Source organism: Lingula anatina, chromosome 10 (genome assembly GCF_051362555.1).
Source record: "Lingula anatina isolate TDL-2025a chromosome 10, LinAna3.0, whole genome shotgun sequence".
NCBI classification, from domain to species: domain Eukaryota; kingdom Metazoa; phylum Brachiopoda; class Lingulata; order Lingulida; family Lingulidae; genus Lingula; species Lingula anatina.
Genome location: NC_141776.1, coordinates 17,053,022 through 17,071,364, shown reverse-complemented (window position 1 = coordinate 17,071,364; position 18,343 = coordinate 17,053,022). Strand labels below are relative to the sequence as shown.

Here is an 18,343-nt window from a genome sequence, read left to right as displayed (position 1 = left end):
TATTTGGAGGAGGGGGGAGCTGAGTACTTCGACTGCTAAGTCTACGAGAACCCTCTTTATATCCAGTGCAAGGGCAGGATTATTGTCACCTTTATATTGCTTTTAATTGTGCTTTAGGGGCCGGGGAATCCAGCACATCTGATGCAACGTGCATTTGCATATGTGATAAATTTTAGGTTTAGGGATACTCCCATTTGTTTGGACATTATATTTCATTCATCTCAGTGTCTCCTTTGTAGGGACACACATCATTTTCTTTCTTTATGATCAATAAGTTCCAGTTTTGTTTTTATACGTCAAAGGATTTAAAACAATCACCAAACTCTGAGCCATATAGATATGTGTCACAGGCCCAGTCCTAATCTAGTCATATGCCTAAGAGGCCCAGACCCCATCCTTATAAGGGCCTGGCTGTGCCCAGTCTTAATGGTGTATTTGCATTGTTAACAGCACAATCCGCAAGTTAATTGACCAAGTCTGCCAATTTGTTGGTATGGCATGTGTAATTGCACGTGTTACCTCCTTTATTTTGGGGCGGAGAGGTTCGTAATTCAGATACGAATTTAGAGCAATTATTTTTTTTAATTGCCGCCCGTTACAAAGGAAGTTTTCTTTATATCATAAACTATACATACGTTAGAATAAGGTGTGATTTGCTTCATTTTTGCCCGTATGAGTATGACCTACTTAAACACTGAAGAAGGAGAGGGGCGATGAAAGGTAAAACCACGCCAAACCATACTACACACACTGGACAATAGAAGTGTCACCCCTACTGAACCAATACTATGGGTGAGATAAATGACTGTGGAATGATATGCTCCTGGTATCATTTTATTAACATCAAATTTCACAAAAAAAAAATGAGAACAAAAGATACATTCTACCAATATATGCAGTTTCAAGTCCAAAATTAGTATTTAGTGGCTTAGCCACGTGACCTAATAATAGGTGCCAGTCTACGAGGCAAAAATTCATATAATTGTATGATGCGTTCAGGGCTTATGCTGGCCTGAGCATAAAACACTGAATATAACAGAGTTTCTCTGCTGGTTAGACGGGCATTTGTCAAAAGTTTTGACATATCATTCCACATGCTTTCTATTATGTTTGCCGCCGGACTCTGGGCAGGCCACATCACCCTGCGAATGTCCCGTTGGTCAAACCAATCATCAACTGCTCTGGGCCTATGACAAGGAGCATTGTCATCCTGGTGAAAAGATGGATAATTCCTGTCGCCAAACATGTTAGTCATAGATGGTAGCAAGCCTGTCTCCAAAACATCTATATATTTCTAGTGATTCATGTTTCCATCAACATCTATCAATTCGCTCAAGCCATGGATGCTGATGCAGTCCCACACCATGATGAATATGCTGCTCCGGGTTCGAAACTTCAGTGCATGTGGTTCAAATGCTTTACCAGCAGTTCGCCAACATCGTATACGTCTGTCATCAGAGGTCAGACCAAAGCGACACTCATCAAAAAATATATATATAGGACCAATTGTCATGGACTGTCCAGTTCCTAATCCTGTTGACCCTAGTTCACAGTCTTGCTACCCTGCTGTACACTCTATGAGCATGTAACCGATTTTCACAGACACATTCTTATGTGTGAAATTGTTCCACTGTGTTGTCAACTGACAAGCAGTGTCGAACTTTGACAACCTGGACATCAAAATCAGTCGTCGGTCTTCACGGCCAGTATTTTTTCTTGGACGACCATTAGAGGCAATTTGTCTCTTGATCTAGTGTTTCTGTACCGAGACCAGACCCTCTGCTCGGCTCTGACTGAACATTCAATTGTATCGATATTCTGACATGGCTTATATTCCGCTTCTTCGGGTAAATAACTTGCACCTACTGTATAACCGTTAGATAATTGCCTGTATCTTGCCATGTTGGAGGAAGACAGGAATAACATTTGTTGTACATGTACAAGACGATCAATACAATTCCATAGTATAGCGGTTTTATACTCATTAGTCACATTATAAGTAGGCCAGGCATTATAACTGCCCAAGATCTGCCTACTTTTATTACTCTGATTTAGGGGGTGACACTTCTATTGTCCAGTGTGTGTTTATCCGGTGTAACATGAAAATCTGACTCCCATAAAAATCTGACTCCCCTAGTCAGATTTTCATAATGAAAATGTGACTCCCCAGCCTTCTTTTGCTCTAGAAGTGTTAAATTTTATTGTAATAAAATGTAGATATGCATTTTATATAAAAGAAAAGAAAATATGCAATTTTGACCAATTTAAGCGGATGTTACTTATTGAAGTTCCAAAATGGTTCCCTTTCCTAAAGCCACTCGATTTTCTGAGAAATTCTAACAGCATAAAAATTAATCCCAGCAGCTACCTGTACATCATCGCCAACAGTTGACCGGTAGAAGAAATGGGATCCGTCCCAAAATGTACCCGCATGAAACTCGGGGTCAAATACTTAATCCATTTAATAAACACAGCATTAATGTGGGAAAAGCATTAAGTTCATGAAGTTGATAGGTTTCCATTTGCTTTAAGTAAAGGGACACGGGTGATGATAGAAACAATATTAATTCGGGAACACCATAAACAACATGAAATTGATAGGGTTCTTTTTGCTTTAACGTAACTTAAGGTGAACGGGATATTTTATCAAGCTTACTTGGGATTAAATGGCCTCCGTTTTAAAAAGCGATCCAAAATAAGTCCCAAAAGTGATTAAGCTACGGTATAGTATGGCGGTGCACATCAGAAAATGTATTCATATTCCGCGTGCATTGGCTATATGCACTGCCAATCATCATGCACTTTATAATTAATTAGACCTTTTTGGAATTGATGGCCTGCCCCAAATATGCTCCATAGCCAGCCTAGCTACATCTACGGGTCTGATATGGGCGGCACACGTGATATGATCATATTTAATGTTTACCATTAGCTGAAAATATACCAGAACGTTGTCATATGGAACACGACACTGTTCAAAGGAAAAGGAGCAACATTTGGTAAGTTGCATTACTCTCTACGAAGGTTACTGGGCTATCTTTAAAATTAGCTCACATGTTAATAATGACTTTTGCAATGTGAAAGGTTCTGTATATATGGTATGTGTAGAAAGTTGCAATGCTCGAGACCTTTGCTACTTACCAAGCTTACAAGCTCTTGCAACGTGTTGTTTTTTGGCGCATTTTTCTGCTGGTTGAGGACATCAGTCCGTCAGTCAAATACAGTTGATCAATTTCGGCTGCATTACCATATTTTTTCTGATTTTGGCAAACTTAGCTCCGGAGTAAAGACGTAATTAGATTGCTATCATTATAAAAAAGCATACAAATTGAGGATATCAGGAACAGAGCTAAATGCAAGATCTACATGGGGTGGTGAACATTATAATGAAAAAGGTATTTTTGCTCTAAAAGTTTTTAATTTTATTGCATTGATATCTGGATAAAAATTTTAGACATAAAAAAGAAACAGGAAAGAAAAGCTTTTTAGCTATATGCACGTTTTAAATATTCTTGCAGAAACAACAACGCCAGCAGTTGACCTGGTATGGAAAATTTAATACGTTCTACCCTCACAAAATCGGGAGTCCGTCCAATATTAAATCTAACAAAAAACAACATTAATGCGGGCACGACATTAATACCACGCAGTGTTAACGTTATTTCTTGGATAAAAGCTAATTTTGCGTTACATTATTGTTTTGACTTTAGTCATATCCCTACCAGTAGTGACCATCATGAAAATATGAAATTCAATGGGAACCAAACGAGAAAGCTCTTTGTTCTTTACCAATCTTTGCTCCATTGTATGGGGTGCTTGGTGATTATTTAATGCAATGTTGTTATCCCCAATCTTGTTTCTTCGTATCGTATCAAATTTCGTCATTTTAATAAATGCTAATATTAGTCACATGACTATTTCATATTTCATTTTGAGCAAAAACTGAGCTTCGTTGTGCTTGCATAAATAATTTTTAAATGGCAATTATCATGAAGACGCATTAAGAATAACTAATTTAAATTTTTTTGTCAACCTCATATAATCTTATTTGAAATCATACTATTTTTGTGACTGAACAAGTTTTCTATTTAAAATAATCGAAATGATTGTTTATAGAAGTATGCAGGCATCGGCACTCATAGGTGTTTTGGCTTTCTGGATGTTTACAATGACAAGTGCATATCAGAGTGCGGCGCAGGAGAACAACGTTTTGACTGGAGACGCACCCGAGGCACCACCGAGGAAAAAAGGAGATCACGAATCCATTCGAAAAAAATTGCAAGATGCTGGTGTATTGAGAGTGTCAGAAGAACAAGGGTTAGGCAAGTAGAACGGTTGATTATTTGCACAAAATGAGTTTGTCATATGACGCGTTTTCACACAACAATGTGTAAGAAATCTTATAATACTTCAAACGTTGGTCATGGTCTATTTGTTTAATAACACCGATTTTTATGTCAGTGTATGAAGGAAAGGCAACGTATAGATTTGTTCATTTGATTGTTGATGTATTTAACACTTTACAATTAAAACATTTCAGAATATGAAATACGTTTTATCAAATATAGTGAAAATAAATTCACAGCATAATAGTTTGATTTATACCATGACATCTTTCATGAGCATTATACATGTAAGTGATCAAAAAGAGGCCTTTAATTCATCGAGGAATGTAGGTTTGAAACGTACCCAAACTAAATTGCAAATAACAATGCCTGATTCATTCTTATTCATATCTCCCTCAGTGCCACTTATTGAGTACATGAACGGTTCTGTGTCAGGACAATACATTGCTCGACTCCTGCCTGGTGCAAACTACGGTCGTAGTAAGTAAACGTATCTAACCAAATCCCTTGCCAATGAAATTGAATCCTTTTGGCCCTACGTGTAACAGTCACTTTGATAATTATATCTGAAGGTATATTTAATTTTACTGGATCGCAGGGCAACGGGAGAGGACATTAAGGGTGTATTTCCAGAGATTTAGATCGATTCAGGGATTAAAATTTAGATCGACCTAACTCCCTAGGGGTTCACGCTAAATTGCAGTCAGACGAGCGCGCACCATAGTTTATTACCCCCTTATAGCTTTTAGTAGGCGGGACAGACGCTTAAGCCGGCCAAGCTGACAGTAACCTAGTGAGACTCCCCACAGGGATAGATCGATCTAAAAATCTATGGAAATGGGTTGTAAGGTCGTCTAGCATTTGTGGTTGTGGTGGTCTAACCAAGCGCCCCTGTGGTTGAAACGCTACAAGCAAGCACCAGGGGGAAAAAAATAAAGCAATGAAGCTGAAGCATGTTTGCTCTGAGACTTTTGCTTTTTGTTGCGTTAACAATGTTCAGTAAAATAAAAGTGTTTGTTTTGTGATCTATTTTTTGACTGATGGGACGTACAGCGCTTTCTTTTCGAATCTCATACCCCTAGAGACGGCATGAGCAAGAAAGTCGTCGGAAAGACAATTCTTTGTGCGTTCCTGGATATTCGAAGAGCATTCTAAAAATCCCGAGTGCATTCCAAATATTTTTACCCATTCTTGTGGCCGACCCGAATGTTTTGCTCGTGTTAAAAACGTTCGAAGTGCATTCCAAGTGGAAAATTATCGAATGGCAATTGAATAGTTTTCTAACTGCAATATGGCTGCATTCCTAATATTCTCACATTCTGATCATATTCGAGGGAGAACAGAAATGGCAAGACACTTCTTATCCTGCTAGAACTACCCTAGGTTCTAGATTCCGGTATTGCCAGCTCGATCTTGATTTCATATATAGCCCATATCAGCAATACTAGTAAAAATGACTCCAAGGTAATTTTAATATTTACAAGCTAATTTTTACGTTGCTCTGACACTCAGGGTAGCTAGAATGAGCCGGAATGCAACTCGAATGCATCTCGATCCTATTTCATCCAGCAATCGAACTACACTCGTACGGCATTGGAAGTGTATTCTAAATATTCTGACTGCATTCTGTCAGCATTATTCATATTTTTAGTTTTCCAACTACATTCCAGCTGCATTTGAGAGCTAATACAGCCGAAATGTCCACGAATCATTCCAGGCGGATTCAGCGCATTCTGAGTATTCCAACGGCCTTCTTACAAGAATTAAGTCAATTTGAAATTTCTTCCCGAATGTAGTACGAATTTTTTAATTTAGTCACTACTGCTTGTTTTGCTTGAAACCTGTTGATTCCGAATAAGTGTGACGGGGGCTTTAGCAGGAGGCACTTTTCCAGCTCACACATTGTGCTAAAGACCTGCTTATGAACCAAGGAGGCTATGTTTTTTCTTCCATTAGTTTGGTAGTCTGTTAGCAACGTAACGCAGAAATGGATGGACGAGTTTTGATGAAATAATCAGGATAATTAAAAAAAGTGACAAGATTTTGGTGATGGTTCAGGTGTTAACTAATGGTTGATTTTAGTTAATTATTTGTCCTGGCGAAGGTCTGTGTTTTCTGGGTGCCTTTGTTGTTTTTTTCTAAAATGGGCTTGGGTTCCGATCCATCTCTGCTTTGTTGTAGCCTTAGATAGATTTATTATGTAAACAATTTACAAGAAACATAATTTTATTTATCTAGTCCGTAGAATCATCAAAGGAGCTGGACGAAGACAACAAGTTAAGTTTAATAGAGAAAAGGATTTCGTCATTCTGCGAAATATAAGTAAAAGGTTGGATACAACGCATTTTAACCGTTTCTTTTCAGCCGGTCCTACAAATTCCTAAAAAAAAATTTATAAATAAAAATATTTTATCATCGTCTTCACTATAAACTAATGATCAAATAAGACTTTGGGCTAAAAAATTAAGGAGAAAATGTTTAATATACGCATTGGTCATCAATCAATGATTTTATATTTGTTTTTACTAACACCAAGGAAGTACATATACCTTTTTGAAAAATGTGACTGTGTTTATGAGTTTATTTAACATTGTTTTAAGCAACCTCGACAGTTTGCGTCAACTCACCGATGTCATTGATGAAATCGAACAGGGCGTCAAGTTAACACTAAACACGGAATACTGCAAATCCTATGATATACCATATGACAGACGTAATTGGGTATGTTAATGCTGATGTTAATGCAGAAAGATCGACCTTATAAGTTAAAGGTTTCATTTGATTTAATTCCAATGCCTTTATAGAATGTTGATTATTCTGATTTCTTAAAGCAGTTCACTTTCCGTCATGAAGTCAACAAGCTTTTCTAAATCTTTGAATCGTTTTGACTATTGGTAATACACATGTACTTGTAAGATTAAAGTCACATACTCTTTGTCATACATCTGAGCAATATATGAAGTTAAGGGTGCATTTAATTTGCTTTTGACGAGTGCAGTTGCAAATATCTATCTCAAAACTGTCCAGCAAACAAAAAGATTTATAATGTCCTCTCAAAAATTTAAAGGGTGGTTTGGTTGGTTTGGTTTTCTATGATAAACCTTATTAAATTTCAACATGGTGTTCTTTTGGTTTTTTTCCATATACTTTCTGGCAAGACTCTACAAGAACTGTACATATCTAGAATTCCTTATGTAAGAATTTGTTAATTACAGTCATGGCAATATTCCAAAGCTAGTTTCATAGTTTGAATTTTCCCTTACTTGCAGGGGTTGGATGCCCTTGATGGTAATCTAAACAGTTTCAAGTATAACATCTGGGGCGATGGAGAGGGAATAGATGTGTATGTGGCAGACACAGGCATCAATCCAAACCACGAAGATTTCACAGGGAGAGTTACTATTGGTGAGTTGCCTTCTGATTGTCTTCATGCAGCGTTGCAGCGAAAACAACGTCTGATTTGCAAGCCTTTTTCATTATTAGGTTTAAAAAGAAAACAGTATTTCCGCGTTGTCATCAGAGTCTCAGAGTGAATTTATCTTCCCATTGGGAAATCTGGATTCACTTAATGCTGAATAGAAATGGGGATGTTATCTCTTCTGTAATATGATAGCTGCTCATAAAATATAGTTACAATACAACTACCATTATATACCTCAAATGTCTGTTTTTATAGTACAGGATAGTTATATTTGGGCCAATTTTGTACCATTGTTCAGTTTACGGAATATTCACTTCATCCCAAATGAGACGCCTTCATGCTCCTTGGTAGTAAAATCAAATCAAAGAAGTTCAACATTGATCAGTTTTAGGTTTAACACATGAAAATGGTTGATTTATTATATTAATTCTTATTTCTCCAGGCTGGCCTACATCTGCAAGTGTTGACGACGATGGCCATGGTACCCATGTGGCCAGTATCATCGTCGGAACCAATTCTGGCGTGGCAAAGCGTGCTAACATCATTTCCCTGAAGGTTTGTTCAAGTTATGGATGCTATCTTTCCGATATATTGGAAAGTTGTCTGTGGGCAAAACAAAGAGTGCAAAGCTCTGGGCGACTCTCCGTTATTAACTTCAGTCTTGGTGGGCCGTTCACCAGTTCTCTGAACGACGCAGTCGATGATCTACTCGCAGCGGGAATCCCCGCAATTGTTGCAGCTGGTAATTCTAATAAAGGCGCTTGCACTGTCTCTCCTGCTAGCACTCCCAATGCCCTCACGGTCGGAGCCTTTAATTACTACTTTGAAAAGTCTAGTTTCAGCAACTATGGTCCCTGTTTAGATCTTTATGCCCCGGGTGAGAGTATCGAAGCTGCTGACTTCTCTGGAAACAATCAATATACTAAAATGAGTGGCACCTCCATGGCAGCTCCGTTTGTGACCGGCGCCGTGGCTGCCTGGTTGCAGGTCCTCAGAGATAACGGGACTATCACCTCACCCTCTGCCCAGGTCGTCAACTACGCCAATGAGTACATCATTCAGTACGCATTGCGTGGAAAACTTACGGGTGTCAGTGAAGGCAATTTAGCTTTGTCTACTCCATGCTTGGATAATTGAGTACTTTCCACTTCTGTGGAAATAACGTATTAATGTACTAGATCTACTCCTATTGGATTTTTATGTTCTCAGAGCAGATCTCTCTGAATAAATTCTCTGCAGAATAGGGTTTCTTCTCTCGTTCTTTTCTTATTATTCATAATCATACTTGTTTGTAGTTTTTAAAATCCAAATCATTTGTTCATCGAATCCCGCTTAAAAAGTTTTTAGGGGAGGGGGCGCGGGGCGCTGTGTAATTCGACTGCCATGTTAAGCATCTACTCATAGTGAAAGTGAAACCCATTACGGAATAAAACAAAAACGTTTTTAGAAATACATATTTTTTTCATAAATAGACGACAGGTAATGAAGAGACAGTAAGGTTGTCACTGAACAGTTTTGAGCAATAACTACTTATACGTATCATCTTGAAAAGACTTGGAACAATCATCACGTATTTTCTCCCAAGGAAAGCGCTTTTATGCTCATTTTGAATAAAATACAGTTACACACCTCTTATTGTAACTTTTTTCTAATCAATAAGGCCCATTCTTTACAAAATTGATCAATGAATGTGGTGCTTCTTTTGCCACTGTGAGTGAGGTGTGAACATTTATGACAGACGAATAATTAAACTGTTGGACACATTTATTTTCTGACAAGACTGGCTTATTCGGTAACAGTCACCTGATATTGCTAAGCAGTGGGAACTGGGAATGGCTGTAAGGTGCAGATTAAACAAAACCAAAACCCATTAAACTTTTCAACCACTTTGATAATTGAGCAGGAAGACACTGACATTTTACCCAGGACGTAATACATGGTGTATAACCACACCAAGTTGTAACTGGTGTCTTTTATATAAACAAAGATTTTGCACAATATGGAACCGTGAACATTATAACAAGAACCAGAAGTTCGTAAATTAAAGTACATTACAGTTTTCAGAAACGTGTTTTCAGAAATCAACAGGAGTCTGACATTGGGGGTTGAGCAACGTGCCATGTTAACAAAGACCTAAAGTGACAGGAAAAAAGATATTGGACATAATATCTGTTGTGAATTGCATTTTCACTGCCACCCATTCGCCATTGGCTTGAAGAGTTTGTGAATACCTTCAAATGTGAAGACTTCATCACTACATGATTATCACTTGTTTCTAATAAGCAAAGTCCAGGCCACATATACTGACCTGCCTGAGTGAACTGGTGAAACCCTTATCCAGTCTTACTTATCCTGGTGTAAGACATTAAGTCCCAAAGTAAAATACAATGATTACATTTCAATCCTCATCTACATGTACATAACATAAAAGAAAAAAAAACTATATAGATATATTAAACCGCAAGCTATATAATTACATAAGAATATTTTACATATATGCAAGTTTGAAATGTACAATGATCATCAAACATTTTGGCAAACAGATCAGAAATAATTTTAATAAATTTGACTCTGGCAGTGACTGGCTGTTTAATCACATAACATTATTAAATATTTCTTTGACTAATTAAAATCAAGACTACTTAAAATCAAGACAAAACTTTTTTGAGCATATACTGTCAAAATATGGTTATTGCTTGGACTATAAAAGAGGTATAGGCAAATATTATCAGACTGAGTGTTAATCTAAAAGTGATAAAGTAAAATTCACCATTCAGCAATAAGTAAGTTCTAACTGGATCATCTATATATGCGTATACATGCATACATGTTCCTACATGAAAAATTATAAATTCAGACTTCTCCTAGAAAACTGAGGGCAGGCCAATTTTGTAAAAAAAACTTGTCTTGTTCAGCATATTATATACACATACATGAAGCAATTTTTTTAGTAACTGATTTAGGTCAACTTTATCCGGAAGTGTGTCTAGATATGTATATCATTCTTTAGTATACACCCAAATGGCAAAAAAATATTTTACATTACAGAATCAATGTTATGTTAGTGGTAAAACTATACTACTTTGAATTCTCAGAATGCAAAAAATTGATGATAAGATACATATAAAAGTAAGCTTATGCTAAGTGTTCATTTATGTTACATGTTCACTTCATCAGATGTTTTACACGAAAAACTATCTTGCAAATTTCCCCTTTTATCAATATTATTATCATTATCATTCTACCAGGAAGAAGAGCGAAATTATTCTACTATCTAACCACTCTCATACACACTTGGCAACGGCTGACTTTATTTTTCAAATCTCCAGCTTTAATTGTCTCTGGTATAGGCCGCCTGAAATTGTCTCTCTCGCTCACTGCAGCCAGCCAGAAGCTAAGGTCTGTGGCATAGTAATTGCATGTGCCTTTTCCATGGCATTCTATAAAAGGGGTGTATCTGAAGTCTTCTAAACATGAGCCTGGAGACTGGAGAGCCTGGCCTGACCCCTCTGCTCCTGCTGCTGCTTGCTGGAATGTGGAAAAGAAACAATGTAACCAATTGTATCTATTTACATCCTGTCAGTGTATCTTATTGTATCCATTTCACCTGTTGATGTATCTATTTGTATCAAATAGTATTTATGTGACAATGTTGCCTATATTATGTGTTACTTTTAATATATACTGTGTATATTGTATATGTATCCCAGACTTGCAACATAAGCAATGCAATGTGCTTGTGATCACACCAAACTAACAAACAGAAAAGAGGCATCATGATTTATTCATATCTAACTGTATCCTATTTTTTACTTTCTTGTGTGATGCTTGTATAAACATTGTGAATATGGAAGTTAAAATTTGTACAAGTACTGAAATGAATTTTCTTCATTCATTTTCATCAATATACAAAGTTATAACTGTTTATCTTGCTTGCTTTCTATGGCATTTTTTGAAATAGTCAGTACAATGGTGTGTGGGTGACCATGTGTTTGGAAATTACTATAAAATCAACATAAATGAGACATGTTAATATTCCATGTCACTAGTTTTTTTTTACTGGAAAAGGTCATTTGTGTGTCTGAAATGTCTGTGGGCATCCCTGCCAGTGTATTACCATAGCAAAGCTGTATCCAATCCAGAGCCCCTTCCATCCTCTGGGGCAGTTGGGCACCTGGAAGCTCTGACTATGAACAGCCATCACCTAAAACATGAATATATATGGAACACCCTGTGACAGCTGCCATAAAATGAGCATGATTTAAGCTCCCAGATTCAAATCAACATGCCTATGTATAAAACAGCTGTTAAATACTCAATCAATCAATTAATCAACCAACCAATCAATGAATCAATCAATCAATGAAACAAACAAACTGCAAATCCATCAAATATTATGAAATCTCTGCAGGGGTAAACAAGGTCTTACTGGGCTAATAATAGCAGTGGTTTACCAGTACACAGTGTAAGAAAATTCATGGTAGCAAAAACGTAAAACAATATCCGTGCCTACTCACCAGAGAGGGAGCCTCACAAACTGTACACCTGCTAATAAATGGCTGTATCTGTCCCCCTCTGACTGGGTTCATCATGGGTGTCATGGGCTCTGGTGTTGACAGCCAGTAACTGTAGTCATTTCTTGAAGCCACGTTGCACACGTTGTTCAGGTTACAAAACATGAATGGCATGGTACTGAAACGGCGCAGACAACTGCCTCCTGAGCCTGGAGAAAACAGACAGGAATAGAAAAATGGGCAATACATGCTGTTATTTCTATATGGAAAGCCAGTAATGTACTTTGATCACTGAGAACACTCCTACCTGCAGACCAGCTGATCGTGGAACTACGAAATAGAAACAAAGTCATCAGCCATACAGCTAATATATTTGACAAAATACTTTAATCATATTTGCAAAATAAAGATGTCACACTCACCTAGATCTTGTCCTGTGGCCCTGCCATTACCTTGGACAAACAACAGGGAGTAACCATCCCACATTTTTCTCAACCCAAATGGACAATCTGGAATTGCTGTACTTTGGCTATGTCTGAAAGATGTTACAGACTGTTCATTTACACTTTTGAAGGGAAAAATATCTCAAATTTATTCTTTCTTGGTCATCAGAAAAATACTTTTAAAATGCACAATCTTCAATTCTCCAGTAGTACATCTGATCTACCAGTCCATAAAGCACATATTTAAAGCAGAAAAAATTCTCTGATAATGTTCTACTGCATAAAATACTATTTGAAACAGTATGGATGCATTTGGTCAGGTTTAGCCGAAATACTCATACAAAAATACTTGAAATGCATCTTAAAAAGACTCATATGCTGTAGTCAACAGACAGTAATCAAGTCTGATACCTTGTGAGCAGGAAGCCTGGATTACCCCCAGGCAGCCCTGGATTCCCTATCATCCCAGGTGGGCCAATGGAACCTCTGTTACCAGGGAAACCGCCAACTCCATCCAATCCCCTTGAGCCTTGGTTTCCAGGACGACCATCAAGGCCATTGGGACCATCTTCACCTCTGAAGCCCTTTGTGCCTGGCATGCCCGGAAGACCAGGGAAACCTGCATGGAGAAATCATTGGCTGATGAGAAAATAAAGGTATTCTGACAATTGCCAATAATATATTCATGGGTTCCTCAACACCAACAATGCACCTCTTCACTAAAGAGTTCTTTAACTGAATCTAGTGATCACTCTAGTAATATCTCATTTTTCTCTGTTTGCATTCATGTGTAAACTGCGGCCACAATAATTCCTTTTAACATTGAAATTGCTTTTGAAGTTTTCCACAAAAGGTTGATCTAGGAGGGGGCACCCCTTTTCCCCTTAGCGTTGATGATACGCCTCCTTTTTCAAACAGTATAATTGAATAAAAAGACACAACCAAGCAAACAGAACTGAAAAGAATAAAAGCTCCATCAAGGATCCAGCCTAAGAAAATAGATCTTTCTTTGCTCGGTTGCTTTTTAAAATAAATCTTCCAGGAAATTTATTTATTTCATTTGCATATTCACCATTGGGCCCCACATCTCCAGGCTGTCCCTTGAGTCCTGGGAATCCGTTTGGTCCGGGGTCTCCAGGGAAACCCTTGGGTCCAACCCTGCTAAACTGAGGCGCAGGCTCTCCCACTTCTCCCTTTGGACCTGAAGTTCAGATTAAATCATTAACAAGGCAGCAAAGCTGTCAAATGTACAGACAAAAAGCAGAATATAATGATGCATAAAATAGGTTACTGTCAATTTTGTGTCTGTACATACAAAGGTTTGCGTTTATTAGACAGAAAAGGTTCGAAGACTTTTAATTTGTTACCTAGCCACATTATAAACCTTAAGCTTATGAATAACATAAAAGACAAACCCCAGTTGGTTACAATGGCAAAACTGCTGAAAAACGGAATGAATAAACCTATTTCATTTTTTCACGCCATATGAAGTTTAAACCTGTATTGTATACCTTAGAACTGTTGAAATCGTAAAAGAAAAAGTAATCTTCACCTCTAACACCATCAATTCCTGGCTGTCCGTCAAACCCTGGAGTTCCAGGGTCTCCACGGCGACCTAGATCACCATCCAGGCCTGGCAGACCAGGGTTGCCACGGAAACCTTTGCTACCTGGAGCACCTTGAAAACCAGGTACGCCCTGCCAAAAGTAATAAATGACTTCTTCATTTAAAAGATGGGGATATTTAAAATCAGTTCATCTTGAACTTTTCTGACGTAACTTTGCGTAACTTTGAAACAAATACTCATTATTTAACAAGTCTTACCTAAAAAGATAAACATTGTATTTTAGCATGACTATGTTATAAATTTACATATAAACAGCCCAAACATATCCATCCAAATGTTTAAAGGCAAGAACCAACAAAACACATGCATGACCAATTTGTGTCCTATTACACCAACTGTTACTTACATCTCTCCCCTGTTCCCCTGGGTTCCCTCTAAGTCCATCGTTTCCCTGGGGTCCCCTGAGTCCCTCCTCTCCCTTCATCCCTGGAAGACCCCGATTACCATCTCTCCCTCGGTCCCCCTTCCTGCCAGGCAATCCTTAACCAAGTAAGCATATAACATAGTCAGTGACAACATAACAGGTTCCATGCTCTTAATATTATAACATTTTTGACCAAGTAGCAGGTATAAAATAAGTAAAAGGGAAAAATACAAGAAATTAAAATAAAACAAGATAAATAAACACTGTTAACAATTACAATAATAATTATAGAAATCAGATGGAAAGAGAGAAAGAAAGAAAGAATTGTAACAAAAATAAGATTATTTAAACACATGAACTCCAAAACCACTCATGATATACATAAATGTCACCCACATTTGCCAAGTGAGAAAATCTCCCAAGTTTTATTTCAACCACATGTTATATACAGACCACATATTAGCACCAGCCAAGCCACTCTTACCATTGAATCCATCAGGACCTGGGTTTCCTGGAAATCCTTTGCTTCCTGGAAAGCTTCTCCCTGGCTCTCCATCCAACCCTTTCAGCCCTGGGGCTCCATTAAATCCAGGCAGCCCCTGGGGTCCCTGGGAGCCTGGCAAACCTGGGGCTCCGGGGATTCCTGGCTCTCCTGACGCACCACGCTGGCCTGACATGTTGAACATTTTTATATGTTTTATGTTATATCAAACAATTATATTACAATTTTACACTATGTATACAATATATATTAAATGTATCTTTTTTATGTTCTGTTTGCTGATTGCATATATCCATTTCTGTTCCATGTGTGTAAAATTTAAATCACAATGCATCATATTCTTTGAAACTGTAATCTAATATGGTGCAAAAACTTATACTCAATTACCTGGAGGGGCATCTAATCCTGGAAAACCTTTGCTTCCTGGGAAACCTCTTGAGCCTAAAATAACAAGAGGGAAGTTTATCACCACATGCAAAGATCACATATCTGTACATTGAATATCCATTGCATGAACTTCTCAACATGAGCGTGGACTGACAGCAAATCTCTCTACCCCTTAATCCTAATAATCAGGTACTCTAAAATACCTTTATCTCTACTCTGGCCATTAATCCTAACATTCAGGCACTGTTACATACCTTTTTCTCCACTCTGGCCATTTGCTCCAGGAGATCCTGGTCTTCCATCCTCCCCACGGTCACCCTTCTGTCCACTCCCTCCAGGGAATCCATCTTCTCCTCTTAATCCAGGTTGCCCTGGCAACCCCTCCCTGCCTGCAAATCCTGTATCACCCTTGGGCCCAACGTTGCCCGGGAATCCATCAAACCCTCTGTCCCCATCCTTGCCTCTGGTCCCCTTCCTGCCTCTGGCCCCAGGGAGTCCATCCAGGCCCCTGTCACCACCAGGTCCTGGAAGACCATCCAGACCTGCAGGTCCTGGGTTACCCTGCAGAAAGAGAACTTCTGCAAGTTAGTTACTTGAGTGAATTACTATTTAGGAAAAGTGTTTCTCTGGCTCCCTTTTCACATTGTGCTGTATTCAGATGCTAATTGATTTGACGGGGCATAAGAAGTCATTACACTATGTGGATTTTATTCGATTTCAAAACAGCACTTCCAAATGTCTGTAAAGATATAAAAACATCCATTGACCAAACAATTAATAAGGACAACATTTAACAACAATTATTCCCAACACTCTCACCCGCTCCCCAACCTCCTCCCCTCTCCCACTCCCAGTATGAACCCTCTCTATTTGTGAACACCCCCCTCCAACCTGTAACCCAACCCCGTGGGCACCACCTTGGCACCCCCACCTACCCTGTCCCCAGGGAATCCTATCAGGCCTTGACTTCCATCTTCTCCTGCCTCCCCTTTAGCACCAGGCCTGCCATCTAACCCAGGGAAACCTCTATCTCCCTGGATACCGTTCTCACCCCGGGGACCATCAGGACCTGGCAAATAATCAGTTATAGTTATCTCATGTTGCCAATGAAGAACAGGTTAATATTGACCTTCAATGCGGTTCACTGCCAGGGGAACCAATGGGGTAACATAACATTAGATGTGAAAGACATTGTGTTGGATGTGAAAAACAATGTCAGACATTATAGACATTGTGTTAGAAATAAAAGACATTGTCTTAAATTTAAAAGACATTGTGACACATGTAGAAGACATTGTGTCAGATGTAAAAAACAGTGTGTTAATTTAATAAGACAAATTCACAAAGTGTTAGATGTAACTAACATTGCACCAAATCTTTATGTGCTCTATATGTCCATATTGTGACACACACCTGGAAGACCCATCTGTCCCATCTCTCCCTTTCTACCAGGGGAACCTTGACGACCTGGGTTTCCACTCCGCCCAATGAAGCCCTTGGGTCCTGTTACGGTTTTGTTAGGAAAAAAAATAAAATAATGTCACAGTAAGATACAATTCAGTTAACTAAGTAACAACGCTTTTTCAAAACCTGTTCATTTAAAAAAGTAATGAACTCGAATCAAGAATCTACTGAAATTGAAATTCTCATTTATCATTAAGGTTATAGTATGTAATATCACTAGTGAACCCAGGACTAAACATGGGCCAACACATGCTCAAGACTGGGAGCAGCCAAAAGCTTGAAAATAAATAAGAGACATGTACACAGAGGCACATATCCACGCATACACAAACATACACACAGCACACATATACATATACACACACAGCACACACATACACACAGACACTAACCTTGCTGGCCAGGTATTCCTGGACCAATATCACCCTTCTCTCCTTGGAACCCTGGACCTCCGTCCAAACCTGGGAACCCAGCCTGGCCCTTGGCACCTAATGACAAATACACCAGAAATTCAGCAATTTTTCAGTTGACAAAGAGTTAAAAATGGTTATGAAGAGTTATGGGGTGTAGGGAAAAGGGATAAGAGTATGGTGATCTAGCCTCCATATTGTCAAAAAAGGAGAAAGTTGTAAACAGTTCCCTCAGTACTGATGGAAAGAGGTTCGTTTTAGAAAAAATATTCAAGTTGCAGAGATTTAAAAACTTTCTGACACAGATAATGCATGAAAATACCAATTGCAATATCTGAAAAAAAAAATTGAAACAAAAATTTTGAACCTTTTACATGTTCAGAGCAGGAGCTGTTGAACCTGGAATTGTAGTATGAATGCTATTAACAGATTCACTCCTTAGCAAAGTATTTCATCAACTGCATTCTTTTAATTAAAATAACCAGGCTATAATAGCCAGTCCCTTAATTTAAGTCTCTCATACCATTTAATCCTGGATCTCCTCTATCCCCGGGGAGTCCAGAGGTCCCAGGGTTTCCAGGACGGCCATTCTTTCCTGGAAGCCCCCTTCTGCCCCTCTCTCCCTTCTTCCCTGGGCCTCCTCGTGATCCCTGGGGTCCTGGTAGACCCTCATCTCCTGGTAGACCTAGGAGGATAAAAAACAAATTAAATAAGGATACTTTTAATGCTTAAATTTCAATGTAATAATTGTACTGTATATTTTGTCTCTCTGAAAACTAAAATATTTATATATGAATATATATATTTAACAGAAATTCTACACAACTCATTTAACATATAAGTATACGTATTATACAATTAAATA

At 38.3% G+C, this 18,343-nt stretch overlaps 2 protein-coding genes across 2 annotated transcripts in view; one reads left to right on the top strand and one right to left on the bottom strand.

Moving 5' to 3' along the window:
* The first annotated feature begins 6,920 nt into the window (after positions 1-6,920).
* LOC106177160 (uncharacterized) lies at positions 6,921-9,000 on the top strand. The gene is made up of 3 exons (XM_086998215.1): positions 6,921-7,067; positions 7,616-7,751; positions 8,210-9,000. The coding sequence occupies exons 1-3, from the start codon at positions 6,921-6,923 to the stop codon at positions 8,902-8,904; spliced, it is 978 nt and encodes a 325-aa protein (XP_086854341.1). The 3' UTR covers positions 8,905-9,000.
* A 513-nt stretch (positions 9,001-9,513) lies between these two features.
* Positions 9,514-18,343, bottom strand: part of LOC106177183 (uncharacterized) — a 31,741-nt gene continuing 22,911 nt past the window's right edge. Inside the window, exons 25-39 of the mRNA XM_013559885.2 lie at positions 18,002-18,163; positions 17,461-17,556; positions 17,018-17,107; positions 16,540-16,673; positions 15,859-16,165; positions 15,605-15,658; positions 15,200-15,385; positions 14,698-14,831; positions 14,277-14,421; positions 13,797-13,925; positions 13,136-13,343; positions 12,704-12,816; positions 12,285-12,490; positions 11,885-11,971; positions 9,514-11,295 (exon numbers count right to left, since the gene is read on the bottom strand). Of these exons, the coding sequence (XP_013415339.2) occupies positions 11,038-11,295; positions 11,885-11,971; positions 12,285-12,490; positions 12,704-12,816; positions 13,136-13,343; positions 13,797-13,925; positions 14,277-14,421; positions 14,698-14,831; positions 15,200-15,385; positions 15,605-15,658; positions 15,859-16,165; positions 16,540-16,673; positions 17,018-17,107; positions 17,461-17,556; positions 18,002-18,163 (2,309 nt within the window). The 3' untranslated portion in view covers positions 9,514-11,037. The remainder of the gene's footprint in view (positions 11,296-11,884; positions 11,972-12,284; positions 12,491-12,703; positions 12,817-13,135; positions 13,344-13,796; positions 13,926-14,276; positions 14,422-14,697; positions 14,832-15,199; positions 15,386-15,604; positions 15,659-15,858; positions 16,166-16,539; positions 16,674-17,017; positions 17,108-17,460; positions 17,557-18,001; positions 18,164-18,343) is intronic.

Coding starts and splice junctions, on each gene's coding strand:
- LOC106177160 (XM_086998215.1), top strand. CDS start 6,921: ATGAGTTTATTTAACATTGTTTTAAGCAACCTCGACAGTTTGCGTCAA. Junction 7,068..7,615: donor CATATGACAGACGTAATTGG/GTATGTTAATGC, acceptor CCTTACTTGCAG/GGGTTGGATGCCCTTGATGG. Junction 7,752..8,209: donor CACAGGGAGAGTTACTATTG/GTGAGTTGCCTT, acceptor TTATTTCTCCAG/GCTGGCCTACATCTGCAAGT.